Source organism: Salvelinus sp. IW2-2015, linkage group LG2 (genome assembly GCF_002910315.2).
Source record: "Salvelinus sp. IW2-2015 linkage group LG2, ASM291031v2, whole genome shotgun sequence".
In the NCBI taxonomy this organism is placed as follows: domain Eukaryota; kingdom Metazoa; phylum Chordata; class Actinopteri; order Salmoniformes; family Salmonidae; genus Salvelinus; species Salvelinus sp. IW2-2015.
The window spans coordinates 29,087,565-29,105,276 of record NC_036839.1 but is presented as its reverse complement, the minus strand read 5'-3'; the positions used below and the strand labels follow the sequence as shown (position 1 = coordinate 29,105,276).

The following is a 17,712-nucleotide window of genomic DNA, read 5'->3' as shown; positions in this document are numbered from 1 at the left end:
CGACCCATATCCTTTCTACATTCAAATGGCAGTCTATTAGCATTTCACCATTCCCCAATCTGTCCAATCAAATATTCAGTGAAGAGTACAGTTTGGGATTTACATTAGCAGACGCTCTTAGTGAGTTACAGTTAGTGCATTCATCTTAAGATAGATATGTGGGACAACCACATCGCACACATCACATCACAATCACTTTATTGAGGAAAAATACATACTCTATCAGCTAACATGCTGACCAGACTGGACACGTCGCGTGCGCGAGCGTCGCAAAATAAATGTAGAAATCCATGTTATTCAATTATTGCACCCACACTGCTTGCGCGCGCCAACGAGCGTCTGCGACACCAAGGGCTAAAATAGATGTCGTTCCTATTTCTGACGCAGATCGCGCTGCAAGTCCTGCCTCTCCCTTCTCCTCATTGGTTTATAGAAGCAGGTACCCATGTGCCATCTTCTCATTGGTTATACCCATGTGGGTGATAGAAAGACGAACTGTTTTGCCGGTAGTCGTGGTAATACAATGAAAGTTTAGATGCGATCACCATATAATTTAAACGATGAAAAAGCCTGGAAGGAGGAGAGATGACTAGAAACGATTCGGTTGGCCGTGTTATGTGTGGATTAATTGTCGGAGTAGAGATCCTTGTGCATTTCAGGTAAAATAACAACTCAATGTTTATATCCCAGGACAAATTAGCTAGAAACAGCAAGCTAGCTAAATAGGACAAATTAACGTTAGCTAGCAARTGCAAGCTAACTAGCTAAATTACCATACATGTTTAATGCTTTTCGACCTGTCCCCAAATGAATGTCATTGGTTTAGAGTTTGTTTTGATATTTTAACCTGCGTGTCGTGATCGCGTTTGGTGTGGGGGGGCAAAATAAATTTATGCACGATAGGGCACGATGGCACACGGCGCGCCACCCGGTTTTGGCAAGGTGTAAGTCAGCGCTAGTAAGGGGGGGGGGGTTTGATGGCACAAGTGGGGAGCCCAGCCAACAGCGAGTTGCAATAGTCCAGACGGAAGATGAGGAGTGCCTGGTTAAGGACCTGTGCCGCTTCCTGTGTGAGGTAGGGTCATACTCTACGGATGTTCAAGAACATGAAACAGCAGGAGCGAGTCACTGCTTTGATGTTTGCAGAGGACGACAGGCTGTTGTCCAGGGTCACGCCAAGGTTCTTTGCACTCTGGGAGGGGGACACCGTGGAGTTGTCAACAGTGATGGAGAGGACTTGGAGTGTGGAAGCTTTCCCCGGGAGGAAGAGCAGCTTCATCTTGTTGCGCTTGAGGTGGTGGGCCGACATCCAAGCTGAGATATCTGCCAGGCACGCAGAGATGCGTGCCGCCACCTGGGTGTCAGAAGGGGGAAGGAGAAAAGAAGTTGAGTGTCATCTGTATAGCAATGATAAGAGAGACCATGTGAGGATATGATGGAGCCAAGTGACTTAGTGTATAGAGAAAAGAGGAGAGGACCTAGAACCGAGCCTTGGGGGACACCAGTTGTGAGACTACGTGGCGCAGACACAGATCCTCTCGATGTCACTTGGTAGGAGCGGCGTGCCAGGTAGGATGCAATCCAAGAGTGTGCAGAGCCTGAGACCTCCCAGCCCTGAGTGGGTGGAGAGGAGAATCTGATGGTTCACCTTGTTGAAGGCAGCGGATAGATCCAGGAGCATGAGAACAGAGGAGAGAGAGTCAGCTTTGGCAGTGCATAGAGCCTCCGTGACACAGAGAAGAGCCGTTTCTATTGAGTCAGCCGCCTTGAAGCCTGACTGGTTAGGGTCAAGAAAATCATTCTGAGAGATAGTGAGAGATTTGGCCAGAGACAGCACGCTCAAGTGTGTTGAAAATAAAGGGATACCAGTCTGTAGTTTGACGTCAGAAGGGTTGAGTGTTGGTTTCTTGAGGGGAGTGACTCTGGCCATTTTGAAGTCAGAGGGGATGCAGCCAGTGGTCAGGGATGAGTTTGAGGAATGGGAGAAGGTCTCCAGAGATGGTCTGGAGAAGGGAGGATGGGATGGGGTCGAGCGGGAAGCTTGTCGGACTGCCGGACCTCACTAGTTGCAGGATTTCATCTGAAGAGAGAGGGGAGAAAGAGGTCAAGGTGAAGGGTACGTCTGTGTGAGTGGGACCATTGGACACAATAGGCTGAGTGAATGAGGAGCGGATGTCGTCAACCTTCTTTTCAAAGAGGTTGACAAAGTCATTGGCACAGAGGGAGAGGGAAGGTGTGGAGAATTGAGGGTTTAAAACGGGTAAAATAGTTTCCTAGGGTTAGAAGCAGAAGCTTTACATTTAGAGTTATAGAAAGTGGCTTTAGCAGCAGATACAGAGGAAGAGAAGGTATAGAGGGAGTGAAAGGATGATAGGTCCTCCGGAAGTTTTGTTTCCCTCCATTTAAGCTCAGTTGCCCACAGCCCTGTTCTGTAAGCTCGCAATGAGTCACTCAGCCACGGAGCAGGAGGGAAGGGCCGAGCCAGCTGGGAGGAAAGGAAACAGTGTGAGTCATAGGATGCGTAATGGGAGGAGAGGAGGGTTGAACAGGCAGAATCAGGAGACAGGAGGAGAGAAGGATTTAGCAAAAGGGAGAGAGGACAGWAGAGGAGAGAGTAGTGAGAGAGAGAGCAAAGATTGTGATAGCGCATGAGYATCTGGGTAGGGGCTGTGGCTAGGGTTGGAGTAGAGGGAGAAACAAAGTAGTGATCAGAGAGMCCTGGAGGTTGGTTGCAGTGAAACTAGTAGGCGTACAGCCTCTAGTCGTGCGAGGGGACTGGGAAATGGTGGGAGGGGACTGGGAAAGGGTCCGTTCAAAAGAGGCAAGGAGGGGAAAGGAAGTTGGAAAGAAATTAATCAAAGGCAGCGATAGATGACAACAATGTTAAGCTTAAAATGGACAAGTGACAGTGACAGCATGGAATATAAATGAGGGTGAGTGAGGGAGAAAAGAGAATCCCCACTTAGGRGAAATTAGTAGCCCTGTGCCACCTCCACGACGACCAGATGCTCTTRGACTATGAGAGAAAACATAGTCAGATGAAGAGAGAGTAGCTGGAGTAACAGTGTTCTCTGGGGTGATCCATTTCTCCGTCAGAGCCAAAAAGTCAAGGGACTGAATGGCAGCATAGTTCCAAACGCTGCCAGAGACCAGGAATTCCACATGGGTTTTGTGCCCATGGTACACTAAATTAGAAGGGTTGCAGCCAAGGGGTGGGGAGTGTCTGTAAAGCCTACAGGGAGAAGAGCAAACAGGTATAGAAAACAAGTACATAATTGCCAAAGCTACAAAAGACTATGCAGAACAACTCGGCAGAACCATCTTTGTTTTTTCGGCAACGCTCTTAATTTTGCAACGAGCCGTCGCTGATAGCTCCCRCTGAAAAAACGGGAGCCTGAAGTACTAACACTAGTTGCTAATTTCCTTGTAGAGGTAAAGAGCACACCTCCCGGTACCTATTGCCGGTACCAAATTGGATGCAGTCTATCACAGTGCCATCCGTTTTGTCACCAAAGCCCCATATACTACCCACCACTGCGACCTGTACGCTCTCGTTGGCTGGCCCTCGCTTCATACTCGTCGCCAAACCCACTGGCTCCAGGTCATCTACAAGTCTCTGCTAGGTAAAGCCCCGCCTTATCTCAGCTCACTGGTCACCATAGCAGCACCCACTCGTTGCACATGCTCCAGCAGGTATATCTCACTGGTCACCCCCAAAGCCAATTCCTCCTTTGGCCACCTTTCTTTCCAGTTCTCTGCTGCCAATGACTGGAATGAACTGCAAAAATCACTGAAGCTGGAGACTCATCTCCCGCACTAGCTTTAAGCACCAGCTGTCAGAGCAGCTCACAGATCACTGCACCTGTACATAGCCCATCTGTAAACAGCCCATCCAACTAACCTCATCCCATACTGTATTTATTTATTTATCTTAGCTCTTTGCCTCCATGGTCTTCTTATCTTGCACAGTTCAATACTTCTGCACATCTACATTCCAGTGGTTTAATTGCTATATTTGTAATTAACTTCGCGTCACCGAATGGCCTATTATTTGCCTTAACTCCCTTATCTTACCCTCATTTGCACTCACTGTATATAGATCTTTTTTCTTCTTTTTTTCACTGTATTAATTAGACTGTATATTTTATTGTTTATTCCACCTGTGTAACTAACTCTATGTTGTTGTATGTGTCGAACTGCTATGCTTTTCTTGGCCAGGTCGCAGTTGCAATATGAGAACTTGTTCTCAACTAGCCTACCTGGTTAAATAGGTGAAATATATATATTTTTATATATATAATATATATTAATATATATATATATATATATATAATATATTATATAACTTTTTTTTGATAATTGCCTAGGAGAGGAGAAACCACTCCCCCTCCATACAGCCACTGATTACAACGGCAACAGTCGCAAATTGCCCTGCTACTTAATCCTGTGTTAATGGTGTCAACAATCATCTGCAAGTTAATATAGTCAGCAGTTCCCACACCAAGTAGGCTACTGTGAAGACAGGCAGCACTTAAAGTAGACCCTAGACTAGACAAAAAGACGGTACTAGACAAAACCGATTTAAGACAAAAATGATACTTATCACTCATGGAGATATCAGGAGTCCTCTGGCTATAGAATGAAGCACAGTTGATAAATGGAGACAGACGCCTGTTGTCAGATAGAGATGCAGCATCTTGGACATTTTTTAACTGCCCACTTCTTTATATTTAGATCCTCTTCAAACTAAATGATTATGAACATAAAAACTTGAAGCTGTGCTTTGTCAGTCAACGCCTGCTTTGCAACTACTAAAACCTTTTATGATGTTTTAGGTTTTGAATCAATTACCAGAAGGATCCATCGTCTCTATTCATCATTCAATTAAACCTATGTAGATAGATCATTTTGGGGGGGGCAATATACTGTATATGAAATGTGAAGGGTTCTGTCCACTTTCAGTCCACATCCCCTGCACTTATTTCGCTTCCTCACACTTCTTAACATTTTACACACATAATGCCATTATTCAGTCATCATTCCCCACCGCCCCAGAGGTTTGTAAGACAATGTCGTTAACATGATTGCCACGTTTTCCTAACAGACATGAAGATTACATAGTATTATTTCCCCATTGAAGCCCTTTCGAGGGTATAGTAACATGGACCACTGTTTTCCGGGGGGGGGGGGGGGGTCACCTCAGCAGTTCTAATAAATGCTGCTGTTGTCGCTATCCTAGAGCTATGACCCAGTCTGATATAGAGGTGGCTCATTTGGCCTTGCTCTGCTGTGTATCCCTGGTTCTACCCTCTACTGGCCTGACCTGCTCAATCAATCAATCAAGTTTATTTTATATAGCCCTTCGTACATCAGCTAATATCTCGACAGTGCTGTACAAAAACCCAGCCTAAAACCCAAACAGCAAGCAATGCAGGTGTAGAAGCACGGTGGCTAGGAAAAACTCCCTAGAAAGGCCAAAACCTAGGAAAAACCTAGAGAGGAACCAGGCTATGAGGGGTGGCCAGTCTCTTCTGGCTGTGCCGGGTGGAGATTATAACAGAACATGGCCAAGATGTTCAAAATGTTCATAAGTGAAGCTGTCAAATAATAATCAGGAATAAATGTCAGTTGGCTTTTCATAGCCGATATTAAGAGTTGAAACAGCAGGTCTGGGACAGATAGGGGTTCCATAACCGCAGGCAAGACAGTTGAAACTGGAAAGCAGCAAGGCCAGGTGGACTGGGGAACAGCAAGGAGTCATCATGCCCGGTAGTCCTGACGTATGGTCCTAGGGCTCAGGTCCTCCGAGAGAGAGAAAGAAGAGAGAAGGAGAGAATTAGAGAGAGCATACTTAAATTCACACAGGACACTGGATAAGACAGGAGAAGTACTCCAGATATAACCAACTGACCCTAGCCCCCCGACACATAAAACTACTGCAGCATAAATACTGGAGGCTGAGACAGGAGGGGTCAGGAGACACTTTGGCCCCATCCGATGATACCCCCGGACAGGGCCAAACAGGAAGGATATAACCCCACCCACTTTGCCAAAGCACAGCCCCCGCACCAACTAGAGGGATACTTCAACCACCAACTTACAATCCTGAGACAAGGCCGAGTGATAGGCCCACAAAGATCTCCACCACAGCACAAACCAAGGGGGGGCGCCAACCCAGACAGGAAGATCACGTCAGTAACTCAACCTACTCAAGTGACGCACCCCTCCTAGGGACGGCATGAAAGAGCACCAGTAAGCCAGTGACTCAGCCCCTGTAATAGGGTTAGAGGCAGAGAATCCCAGTGGAGAGAGGGGAACCGGCCAGGCAGAGACAGCAAGGGCGGTTCGTTGCTCCAGAGCCTTTCCGTTCACCTGCTGCTTACATTATCACCTGCAGGGAAAGAGTCAGGAGGACAGGGGTCTAGAGTCTGGATTTTGTCAGCTGAATGGTTGAAACTAACCTGTCTCTCCTATCCTCAGGTGCAATACTAAACAGGTCTTGTTTTGTTGACTGTCTTCTGCCAGCAGGCCTCCTTTGATGCACTAATACATGATGAACAAGCCTCCCCTGTTGTTCTTCGTGTCATAATATCTCTCTCTAGTTGTCATGTTGTGGTAATGCTTTCTAGTCCCTGCTAGTGTGCCTGTTCTTCATGGGGGTCCTAACTGATCTTACTACTGACCCTCCCACTGCTGCTGTGGCTCCATCCTCTTTGGTCTGGTGACGGTAAATGACTGTCCCTCTCTCTGTCCTTGYTGTCTGTCCCTCCAGGCCGATGAGAGGTACCGTAAGAACATCCAAGGATCTCCTCAGGCTGCCCAGGTTAAGGTCCAGCCCCCAGTTCCTCCCCGCGCCGCTGAGACCGTCGCTAATGGAAACGCCCCCGTGGCCGCCCCGCCCGCCATGCACAGACCCATGGAAGCCCAGGTAACCAAGACGGCAACCAAGATGGCCTACCGGCAGTAGCTTATTCCTCCTTTAGCTACACTGTCCTTTTCCGTAATTATTTTTTCCAATCCCWAATTCTTTCCAGGTAGTTCTAACAGGGCGGTCTCTCTCCCTCTCTCTCGCTCTCTCTCCGGGTTGTGTATCAGTAGTGGTGTCTAACTAGCTACAGTAGATGACTGTTTTTGTGTTCACTATCTTTCTCTTCTCCCCCTCCCTCTGTTCTAGCCTCCGTTCTAGCTGAATTATTTCACTGTGCGGAGAAATGTGGGCGTTGTTCTCTGTCCCTTAACGATGACATAGTTGAACTTTCTAGTCCCTTACTGATGACAAAGTTGATCTTTCTGGTTCCTTAATGGGTTCCTCCAATGTCTTTGATGCTTCCCTGGGTGACAGCCTATCCTCCACCACTGTGTTAGTATGAAGTCCAGGCTGCTTGCTTCTGATCTGGCCACTGTTCAATACCAGCTTCACCCACTCACTCTACCTCTGACTGCCTTCTGTATTATGTGAGTGTGTGTGTGTATGTGAGTGTAGGCATTGCCAGGTTGGTTGAGATGTTGAATTATTTATAAAAGTATAGCTGTTACATTGGGACTGTGTGCTAAACAACACAAACACATCCAGAATTCATCTTTCTGTTTTCACAGTGACTCAGTATATTTCTCATCTCATCTGCTCAGGGAGAAAGACTCAACCAGCCCAGCCTGATTACAGTCATTGTTACAGTTCACCATTCAGGGCAACATTCTTTTTTTGGATAATGTCATGGTGATTAGATGAAACATTGTTGAATTTGGTGGCAATGATGATGATGTAATTGATTGCTACATTTTTTAACAGAGCCATTTAAATGCATTAGTCACTTCACTCATTAGTGACACGTCATTAGAGACCGATATGAAGCGTGATGACATGGGCTCGTTACAAAAGACTCATTTGTTGAGGGATACGTCTCTTTCTATGGGGCTTCATGTCTGAGGGCTTCTCAGTGCATATTTGAAAGTAATAGGACATGGAATAAATTCAGCTATAAACCTAGTATTGATATGTTCCTATTGGATGATACTCTTCTCAGTTACTTTTCACCAAAAAAGTCTCCTTGAATATGTGCATGCCATATGTGAGTGTGTGTGATTGTGTCTGTCCATGCATGATGCTAGCTCATCTGTGAATAGCTTGTTTATGTGATCCATGCTCATTCTCACAACTGGTGATGAGACTGACGCATCATGAGCACCAAAACAGGTGGAGCTGTCATTGGCTGTCTGTGATGTGAACCAATCAAATCTGTCTTCCTAAGACTTCATATTGGTTACATGACTGCTCCACCCATTTTTATGCTTCCTGAAGCTTCAGTATCCAATCACTGTCTGCTGCCTGTGTTTGTGGTCTTGTTCTCTTGTTGTGTCTCCCTCCTCCTCCCCAAAAACCTCCCCATTCCTCCAAATGTGTCCACCCCTCTGATGAACCCCGTCTGTCTATCTGTCTCTGGAAGGTCCAGTGGTCCCACTTGGCCGCTCTAAAGAGCAGCATCGCCACTCCCCCTGTCGTCTCACGCTCTCATTCCTTCAGTGAGCCCATCGTCCCTGGCTTTGCACACCTCAACCTGCGCTCTCAGGAGCAACACCGTCAACCTGCACCATCACCATCATCATCACCGCTCGCACGCACTGACCTGCAGCCCCACCCCCAGCCTAGGGCCACTCCCCTCGAGAAGGCCCCCACAGACGTCTCCCCTCCCAGGGTAAGAACAGGCCTATCCCCTGGCAAAGGCGAGTAGACTGTTAGTCATTTGATGACTTTACTAGGAAGTCTGAACTGTAGACAGGTAGTCACTAGATGGCCATGCTGGAGAGGACAATATTGGAGTGAATGAGCAGAGTGACGTTGTCTCAGTAATAGCTAAGATGGGGCGACCTCCTCCTAGAGCTCTGCTGCCCGACCCGAACCCGACGGGCCCCAACATTATACATCGGGTTAGGGCAGGGTAAGGCTTATTTTTTTCTTCAGTAACTAGGGTACGGGTCGGGCTCGGGTATCACTAAATTGATCGCTAACATTTTGAAGCTGAGCCATTTGCTCATGCTCTGCTGCGCTGTACAGTCTTATCTGACTAAGATAATAACATGGCGTCAGATGTGCTTCAACCTAGTCAAATATAAAACAGGAGAGATTATTTCACTGAAAATAATTGTTGCTTGAGTTTTGAGTGATGAAAGTAGCTAACAGCTAACTGCTCTCTGTCTCGTCATAGAGCAGAGCAGCCCAAGCGGAACCGTTGCTATGGATACTCAGACCCAGAGCCGCCATGAGAAAAGCACATGCAGAGCAAACAGAGTGCATGAGCGAGTGACGGACAGAGGAGCAGCTAAGGGATTTACTAATGGAGGAAGTTATTTCTGATTTCGGGTTTTGAGCAGGCCTTCAATTTGTCAGAATCATTCGGACCTTAACGTTGCGGGCATGGCTCGGGCTCTGACTTAAAATTCAAGCCTGTGCAGGGCTCTACCACCTCCTCACCCTGGCCTGCTGAGAGGATTCAGAGAGAGCAGAACGTTATGAAAGGATTAGAGGTCCATTTTCTGTTCTCTATTCCCCCTCTATTGTCTCTCCTCACAGAACCTTCTCTCGTTCAGCCTCCCAGACCTCAGAAGGAGACTGTTTTAGAAATAGCAGAGAAAGAAAGCTGCAGCAGCAATCACTTGAATGCTGAGTGCTTTTGCATCTCAGCATTTTAGAAATGCTCCCAAATGAATGGGACGCTGGAGGCTATCACAAATGAGGGGTAGGATTCCGTCTGTTCAAGGAAAATATTCATCCTGTTGAAATCCAGACGTTGGCCCCTTTTATGCCCCCATCTGCACAAATTAGAGGTGGAATTATTGTCCTCTCTTCACATAGGGCCTACCTATCAAACATCACTTCCTCTTCGTTGGTGAGGTATGAGTATGTCATTTCATGTTCTGCCCCCTCCACTTCCCAAGCGAGCCTGTTAGTGTCTCAAATCAATGTCAGTGTTAGTTAGTATTCCTTCTGAATGGAGCGGCTGTTTGTTCTGCTCTGCTCTGCTCTGCTCTGCTCTGCTTTGGATGCTGCGCCCTGTTCTTAGGCTATTTTCCCTCCTGTCCCCTGGAAACTACTACAGAGGAATGCTAACAAATCAATATTATAACCTGACAACTGTGTTTGTGTTAAGTCAGGGGTTGATAAGGGAAGAGTGTGGATATAATGCTGTCTTTTGCTGTGTATCAGACCTAACTCTTTCAGTGGGGTGACTTTACACAGTGTGGGTATGGGTGGAACATCATTTGGACATTGTAGTAACGTTGTCGGGACCTTGTAAGGACGTCTTAACAGTGTGTCCAGCGTTTCTGCTCCTGGCACCCCTATGTCACGCTCTCTCGTGCATACACGCACTCCGAGTGTGTGTGTGGCCGTAGAGTTTGTGTGAGAGCTGGCATCTGTCTGTATGGAAGGTTCCTGTGAGGACAACGTCCAGGTCTCCAGTACTGTCACGCAAGGACTCCCCTTTCCATGGCAATGCCACGCCTAGCAACCCGGTGAGCCAGAGGAAAGCCAGCAGGTACCTTTTCATGTCCCTCTTTCTTTTTCTATCTGCCCTTTCTCTGTCTCTCTCCGTCCGTCTCTCTGTGTCTGTCTCCCCCTCTATTGTACTATTTCACCATCCCCCTCTCCTCTCCTTTCCTCTTCTCTTCGAGTGTTCAGTACTGTAATGTAAAACCTCTTCACTGTGTGTCTGTCTGTTCTCCGTGGAGTCCTGGTCTTCTCTGTGTGTGGATACTGTGTGGGAGGGTTTTATGTAACATTACTCACTGCTCTGCCCTGTGATACATATCATTGTCTCCTATTTGTGTGTTACCTTTTCTTTCTTAGCAATTCTCTATAATGCTGAGCCTCATCTCCTGTGAGACTTTGTGTGCATGTCTGTGTCTATGAAAATGTATGTGTCTATATGTGTCTGTCTATTAAAATGTACCGTATCAGGCAAAAGTTTGGACACCTACAGGTTTTTTCTTTATTTTTACTATTTTCAACATTGTAGAATAATGGTGAAGACATCAAAACTATGAAATAACACATATGGAATCATGTAGTAACCAAACAAAGTGTTAAACAAATCAAAATAGAATTGAGATTTGAGATTCTTCAAAGTAGCCACCCCTTTGCCTTGATGACAGCTCTGCACACTCTTGACATTCTCTCAACCAGCTTCATGAGGTAGTCACCTGGAATGCATTTCAATTAACAGGTGTGCTTTTGTTAATAGTTCATTTGTGGAATTTATTTCCTTCATGCGTTTAAGCCAATCAGTTGTGTTGTGACAAGGTAGGGGTGGTATACAGAGAATAGCCCTATTTGGTTAAAGACCAAGTCCATATTATGGCAAGAACAGTTCAAATAAGCAAAGAGAAACGACAGTCCATCAATACTTTAAGACATGAAGGTCAGTAATTATGGAACATTTCAAAAACTTTGAAAGTTTCTTCAAGTGCAGTCACAAAACCCATCAAGCTCTATGAGGAAACTGGCTCTCAAGAGGTCCACCACAGGAAAGGAAGACCCAGAGTTACCTCTACTGCAGAGGATAAATTCATTAGAGTTAACTGCACCTCAGATTGCAGCCCAAATAAATACTTCAGAGAGTTCAAGTAACAGACACATCTCAACATCATCTGTTCAGAGGAGACTGTGTGAATCAGGCTTCATGGTCGAATTGCTGCAAAGAAACCACTACTAAAAGACACCAATAAGAAGAAGAGACTTGCTTCGGTCAAGAAACACGAGCAATGTACATTAGACCGGTGGAAATCTGTCCTTTGGTCTGATGAGTCCAAATTAGAGATTTTTGGTTCCAACCGGCGTGTCTTTTTGAGACACGGAGTAGGTGAACGGATGATCTCCGCATGTGTGGTTCCCACCGTGAAGCATGGAGGAGGAGGTGTGATGGTGTGGGGGTGCTTTGCTGGTGACATTGTTGGTGATTTATTTGAATTCAAGGCATTCTGCAGTGATACGCCATCCAATCTGGTTTGTGCTTAGCCGGACTATCATTTGTTTTTCAACAATGAGTTGGGATGAGTTGGACCGCAGAGTGAAGGAAAAGCAGCCAACAAGTGCTCAGCATTGGTGGGATCTCCTTCAAGACTGTTGGAAAAGCATTCCAGATGAAGCTGGTTGAGAGAATGCCAAGAGTGTGGAAAGCTGTCATCAAGGCAAAGGGTGGCTACTTTCAAGAATCTAAAATATAAAAGATATATTTTGATTTGTGTAACACTTTTTTGGTTACTACATGATTCTATATGTGTCATTTCATTGTTTTGATGTCTTCACTATTATTTTACAATGTAGAAAATAGTACCAATAACTTAAAACCCTAGAATGAGTAGGTGTGTCCAAACTTTTGACTGGTATTGTATATATTTTGCCTATATGTAAAGTATGTGTGTCTGTAATATAAAACCTCTGTCTCTCTCCACAGTGCGGCAGCGGAGCCGCATCTGCTGTGGGAGCGGGTGGAGAAGCTGGTCCCCAGGCCAGGCAGTGGTAGTAGTGGTAGTACTGGCAGTTCCTCTGGCTCCAGTAACTCCAGCTCTCACAGCGGCTCAGGGGAGAGATTCAGAGCCCGCTGTGAGTCTTATGTTCCCTTGATACACACACGCACACACACATGCATAGTCTCATGAGGAGTTTCTTACATACACACTCTCAAGACACACACACATAACTATTGTATACAAAGTACTCAGTTATTGGTAATCAAATGATAATACATTTAGCACCACATTGCAGTATTGGATTACAGTATATGATTCATTAGAGTACATTAGCCATTGAATACACTACAAAAAATTCTCCACATAGCTCTTTAGTTTACTGACCAGTATCCCCGCTGTCCCCCTCTCAGCTTCATCAAAGTCTGAGGGTTCTCCCCTTCAGCGCCCAGAGCATGCTGGGAAAACCCCAGAGGAGAGGAAGGAATTGGTCAGACCTAACCAACCGGTGGTGAGATCTTACCCCCGTAAAACTATTGGACTAGCTGACTAGTGTACAAGCTAGTGTACTAACTAGTGTTGAATGAGACCAAGTGTTGTGATAATTCAAAAAGCGGTGGAAATAACAGTTTTGAGTGGGAATGACGGTTTTACAATGATCTGACATAGTACTTTGTGTGTTTCGCCCTCTGCGCTGTGGATTACTGGTACTCATGTGAATTCTGTAGGGGAAGTGGTAAGCTAGAGTGAAATAGTGTGTGTTTGTACTGACAATCTCATTGGCTGAAGGGTTCTGTACTAATGACTTGCCTCTCTCCTGATTGGTGCTATTTTACTCATGCTCCTTTTAACCTCTGTCTCCTCCCCTATACTTCTTATATTTATTTCTATTGGATCATTCAATCTCTCTCATACTTGCAGCCCCTTCCTTCCTTGTATGCTCTGGTCTGGTCTTGTCATCTGATGACTCACTAACCTCTTCCAGCCTTGTGGACAGATTGGAATTATGGCAGCAGTGTGTAATTACTCATGTGGCGGCAGGGTATCCCGAGCTGACAAGGTACAAATCTGTTGTTCTGCCCCTGAACAAGGCAGTTAACCCACTGTTCCTAGGTCATCATTGAAAATAAGGATTTGTTCTTAACTGACTTGCCTGGTTAAATATATAAATCTCTTTTCTCATCTCCTGTTGGCTTTGCTACTCACCGGCCCACTCCTCATTGGCTGGCGCACCTGTGATTTCACTTCCTCCCCAAGCAGCTTCCTGCATCCTGTCTCCTGCATTTAACCCTGCGAATGACCCGGCAACAAATCCACAACCCGGAAAACGAGAGCTAAAGAGAGAGAGAGAGAGACTGAAAGAGAGGGGGAAGGAAACAGAATTTGACCTCTAACCTCTGACCCCCATCCTCCTTTCTAGGACCTGACGGCACTGGCCAAAGAGCTGCGTGCAGTGGAGGATGTTCCACGCCCCCACAAGGTGACGGACTACTCCTCATCCAGTGAAGAGTCGGGTACCACAGATGAGGATGATGATGAAGAGGTGGACCAGGAGGGAGGGGAGGAGTCTACCTCAGGACCAGAGGACTCTCGGGCTGTGTACGTAGAGGAGGACCTGTGCCTGAACCCCAACCCTATCCCTACTCACAATGACATCATATTGCAATGACATTTGAGCGTGTGATTGCGGTGAAGGGAAATTAATGTGATTAGAACAATCTCTTCCTGATTCTCTGTTTATGCCACCTCCACCTCCAGCTCTTCGAGGCTGAGCAACGGTGAGACGGAGTCGGTGAAGACTATGATCGTTCACGAGGAGGGCGAGAGTGACKCTAAAACCACACCCTGTAAAGATGGCACTCAGATCGTCAGACCGGTAAGGCCAACACCCAGGCCACACCGTCCACCTCTCTTATAACAACATATCAGTCACACACTGTAAACCTTTTTAGTTATTTTATTGTGATATTTCATTCACTCATTTGTCCCTTTATGGTTTATCCACTGTGTTTAATATTGTGTTGGACCTTGCTTTGTTATTTGTTCTCTCATTGTTTACTTTGTGTTGCTGGTGAAGCCAAGGGGTCAGGGTTAGAATGGAAAGGGCTTTGTTAACTTGAAGAAATGCACCGACTCCCAGTATTAACCACCGGTTCTCCCATTGGACGACAGCATAGTCCTGCAACAGATTGAACATCATAAAATGCCTCCAATAAAGTCATAGAAATAATTTAGAGTAAAATTACACTTTTGGTCTCTGTTATTGACAATTCTCTTTTCCTTAATCCCCAAATGAATGTGTCTGAAGTCTCTTACAGTAGTAGACTGTAGCTTCAGTAGCCTACTTCAGTAGACTAGTCTTCCCTTAACACAAGTAGCCAATAGAATCCCTCCTCAGGGAAAGAAACTTAGACCCAAAGTGTGCCCCTGTTCTTACTTCCAGAGTTCAGGTGACAGCAAAAAGCGACCTGTCCCCAGCCCTGGTCAAGGCCCTGTCCTTGGCTTTGTCCCCAGCCCCGGGCTGATTCACCCTGCCCTCCAGGGCCACCCCGGTCTCCAAGGCCATCAGGAGAGAAATGGCTTTGCAGGCCGCATTCACCTCCTGCCTGACCTGATCCAGCAGAGCCACCACTCCCCCTCCTCCTCTGCCTCCTCCTCCCCCTCCTCCTCCAGCCTGACCAGCCCCACCATGTCAATGTCCCCCCAGAGCCCCCTGGACAAGCTCAGCATGCTACTGGAGGTATGTCCCTCTTAGCCTCCTTCTGGCCCATGGTCCCTGGTCCTCCCTCAGGCCTGGGTCTGTTAGGAACTGGTTGCATCTGGTAGTGCTCTCTCTCTCTCTCTCTCTCTGTCTCTGGCCACCTAGTGGTGTTGTCTCTCTCTCTCTCCTCGTCTTTCTCTCTGGCCACCTGAGTAGTGCTCTCCCTTCTCTCTGTCTCTGGCCCCTAGTGGTGTTCCATCTCGCTCTGTCTCTGGCCACCTGTGGTGTCTCTCTCTGTCTCTGGCGCACCAGTAGGTGGAGTTGTCTCTCTCTCTCTGTCCACCTGGTAGTTCTCTCTCTCTGCTCTCTCTCTCTCTCTCGTCGTCTCTCTCTCGTCTCTCTTCTTCCTCTCTCTCTCTCTCTCTCTTCTCGTCTCTCTCCGTCTCTTCTCTCGTTCTACTCTCTGGCCACCTAGTGGTGTTCTCTCTCTCTCCTCTGTCCACCTGGTAGTGCTTCCTCTCTCTCTCTCGCTTCGTCTACTCTCTTCTCTCTCTCTCCTCTTCTCTCTCTCTCTCTCTCTCTCATCTGTCTGTCTCTGGCCACCGCAGTGGTGTTCTCCGTCTCGCTCTGTCTCTGGCCATCTGGTGGGTGCGTCTCTCTTCTCTGGGGCCACCTGGTGGTGCTCTGTCTGTCCTCTGTCACCTGGTAGTGATCTCCCTTCCTCTCGCTCTCTCATCCTCTCTCTCTGCTCTCGTCCCTCTCTCTCTCTCTCCTCTCTCATCTCTCTCTCTCTCTCTCTCTCAATCTCATATCTCTCCTCTCTCCTACTGTCTCTCGCCCCGGCTCTCTGGCCTCCTGGCCACTAGGTGTCTCTTCTCACGTGGGTCTCCTCTCTGCTCTCTGTCCACCTGCGTAAGTGGCTCGTCGATCTCGATCGTCGTCGTCCTCGCTCTGTCCATCTCAATCCTCGATCTCCATTCTCTCTCCTCTCTTCCCTCTCTCCTCTATCTCTCTCTCTCTGTCTGTCCTCTGGCCACTCTTAGTGGTGTTCTCTCTGGCTCTGTCTCTGCCATCTGGTGGTGCTTTCTCTTCCTGTCTCTGGCACGTGGTTGGTGCTCTCCTCGGTCTCTCTGGGGGCCACCGTGGTAGTTGCTGTTCTCCGCATCTTCCTCTCCTCTTCTCTCTTTCTCTCAATCTCTCTGTCTCTGGCCACCTAGATGGTGATTCCTGTTCCGGGCGATCTTCTCTCTGTCATCTGGCCCACACAGACTGGTGGTTGTTGGTCTCTGTGCGGCTCTCTCCTCCTCGCTGCTCGAGTCTTTCTCCTCTCGCCACTTAGTGGTGTTTCATCTCTCAACGTCTCTCTCTTCCTCTGCTGCTCTGGCCACTTAGCTGTGTGTTGGTCGAGTGCCTCTCTTCTCTCTCTACCTTTCTCTGGCCCACACCTGGCCACCTGGTAGTGATAGCTTTGCTCTCTCTTCTCTTCGCTCTCCCTCTCTCCCTCACTCTCTTGTCTGCTGGCCAACCGCGCTAGTGTGTTCTCTCTCTCTTCTGTCATCTGGCGGCCCACACAGGTTGTCGTGGTCCCTGCGGATGGGACCAGTTCGTCTGTGAGTGCTGTAGAGGCACCACGGGAAGGAAGTGCGGTGATGTCTGTGTTGCTCTCTGCTCTCCTCCTTCTCTGGCCACCTAGTGGTGTTCTATCTCTCTCGTCCGCTCTCGATTGGATCGCTCCCCTTCCTCTCGTCTCATCTCTCTTTCTGTTCTCCTCGTCGCTCTCTCTCTCTCTCTCTCTCTCCTCCCTCGTTTCTCACTCCTCGCTTCTCTCGTCTCTGGCCACCTAGTCGTGGTTCCTCGATTTTCTTTCCCTCTGAGCCACCTGGTAGTGCTCTCTCTCTCTCTGTCTGTGTCTCTGGCCACCTGGTGGTGCTCTCTCTCTCTCTCTGGCCATTTGAGTGGTGTTTTCTTTTCTCCTCCTCTCTCTATCTTCTCGTGGCCACCTAGTGGGTGCTCTCTCGATCATTTCCTCTCTCTTGTGTCATCTGGCCACATGGTGGTTGGCTCGCAGCTTCTCTCCCTGACTCAGATCGTCTCATGGCCACCTAGTGGCGTTCTAATCGCGCATACCTATCTCTCTTCGTTCTATTCTCCTCTGGCCACACTAGTTGGTGCTCTCTCCTCTTCTCTCTCTGTGTCTCTGGCCACCCTGGTGGTGTTTCTTCTCTCTTCTATCGTCTCTCTCTCTCTCTGGCCACCTAGTGGTGTTCTCTCTCTCTGGCCACCTAGTCGTGTTCTCTTCCTCTCTGGCCACCTGGTGGTTATTTCTCTCTGGCCACCTGGTGGTTATCTCTCTCTCTGACCACCTAGTCGTGTTCTCTTCCTCTCTGGCCACCTGGTGGTTATCTCTCTCTGGCCACCTGGTGGTTATCTCTCTCTGGCCACCTGGTGGTTATCTCTCTCTCTGGCCACCTGGTGGTTATCTCTCTCTGGCCACCTGGTGGTTATCTCTCTCTGGCCACCTGGTGGTTATCTCTCTCTGGCCACCTGGT

The 17,712-nt window shown here is 47.6% G+C and overlaps 1 protein-coding gene across 5 annotated transcripts in view; it reads left to right on the top strand.

Moving 5' to 3' along the window:
* Window positions 1-17,712, top strand: part of map4k4 (mitogen-activated protein kinase kinase kinase kinase 4) — a 109,167-nt gene that overhangs the window by 71,293 nt on the left and 20,162 nt on the right. Inside the window, exons 15-22 of one of the 5 annotated variants that reach the window (XM_024007398.2) lie at window positions 6,773-6,928; window positions 8,445-8,693; window positions 10,426-10,532; window positions 12,450-12,598; window positions 12,876-12,973; window positions 13,883-14,061; window positions 14,221-14,338; window positions 14,906-15,202. In XM_024007398.2, coding sequence (XP_023863166.1) covers window positions 6,773-6,928; window positions 8,445-8,693; window positions 10,426-10,532; window positions 12,450-12,598; window positions 12,876-12,973; window positions 13,883-14,061; window positions 14,221-14,338; window positions 14,906-15,202 — 1,353 coding nt within the window. The remainder of the gene's footprint in view (window positions 1-6,772; window positions 6,929-8,444; window positions 8,694-10,425; window positions 10,533-12,449; window positions 12,599-12,875; window positions 12,974-13,882; window positions 14,062-14,220; window positions 14,339-14,905; window positions 15,203-17,712) is intronic. The other 4 variants (XM_024007418.2, XM_024007428.2, XM_024007437.2 and 1 more) reach the window with 4 other exon arrangements.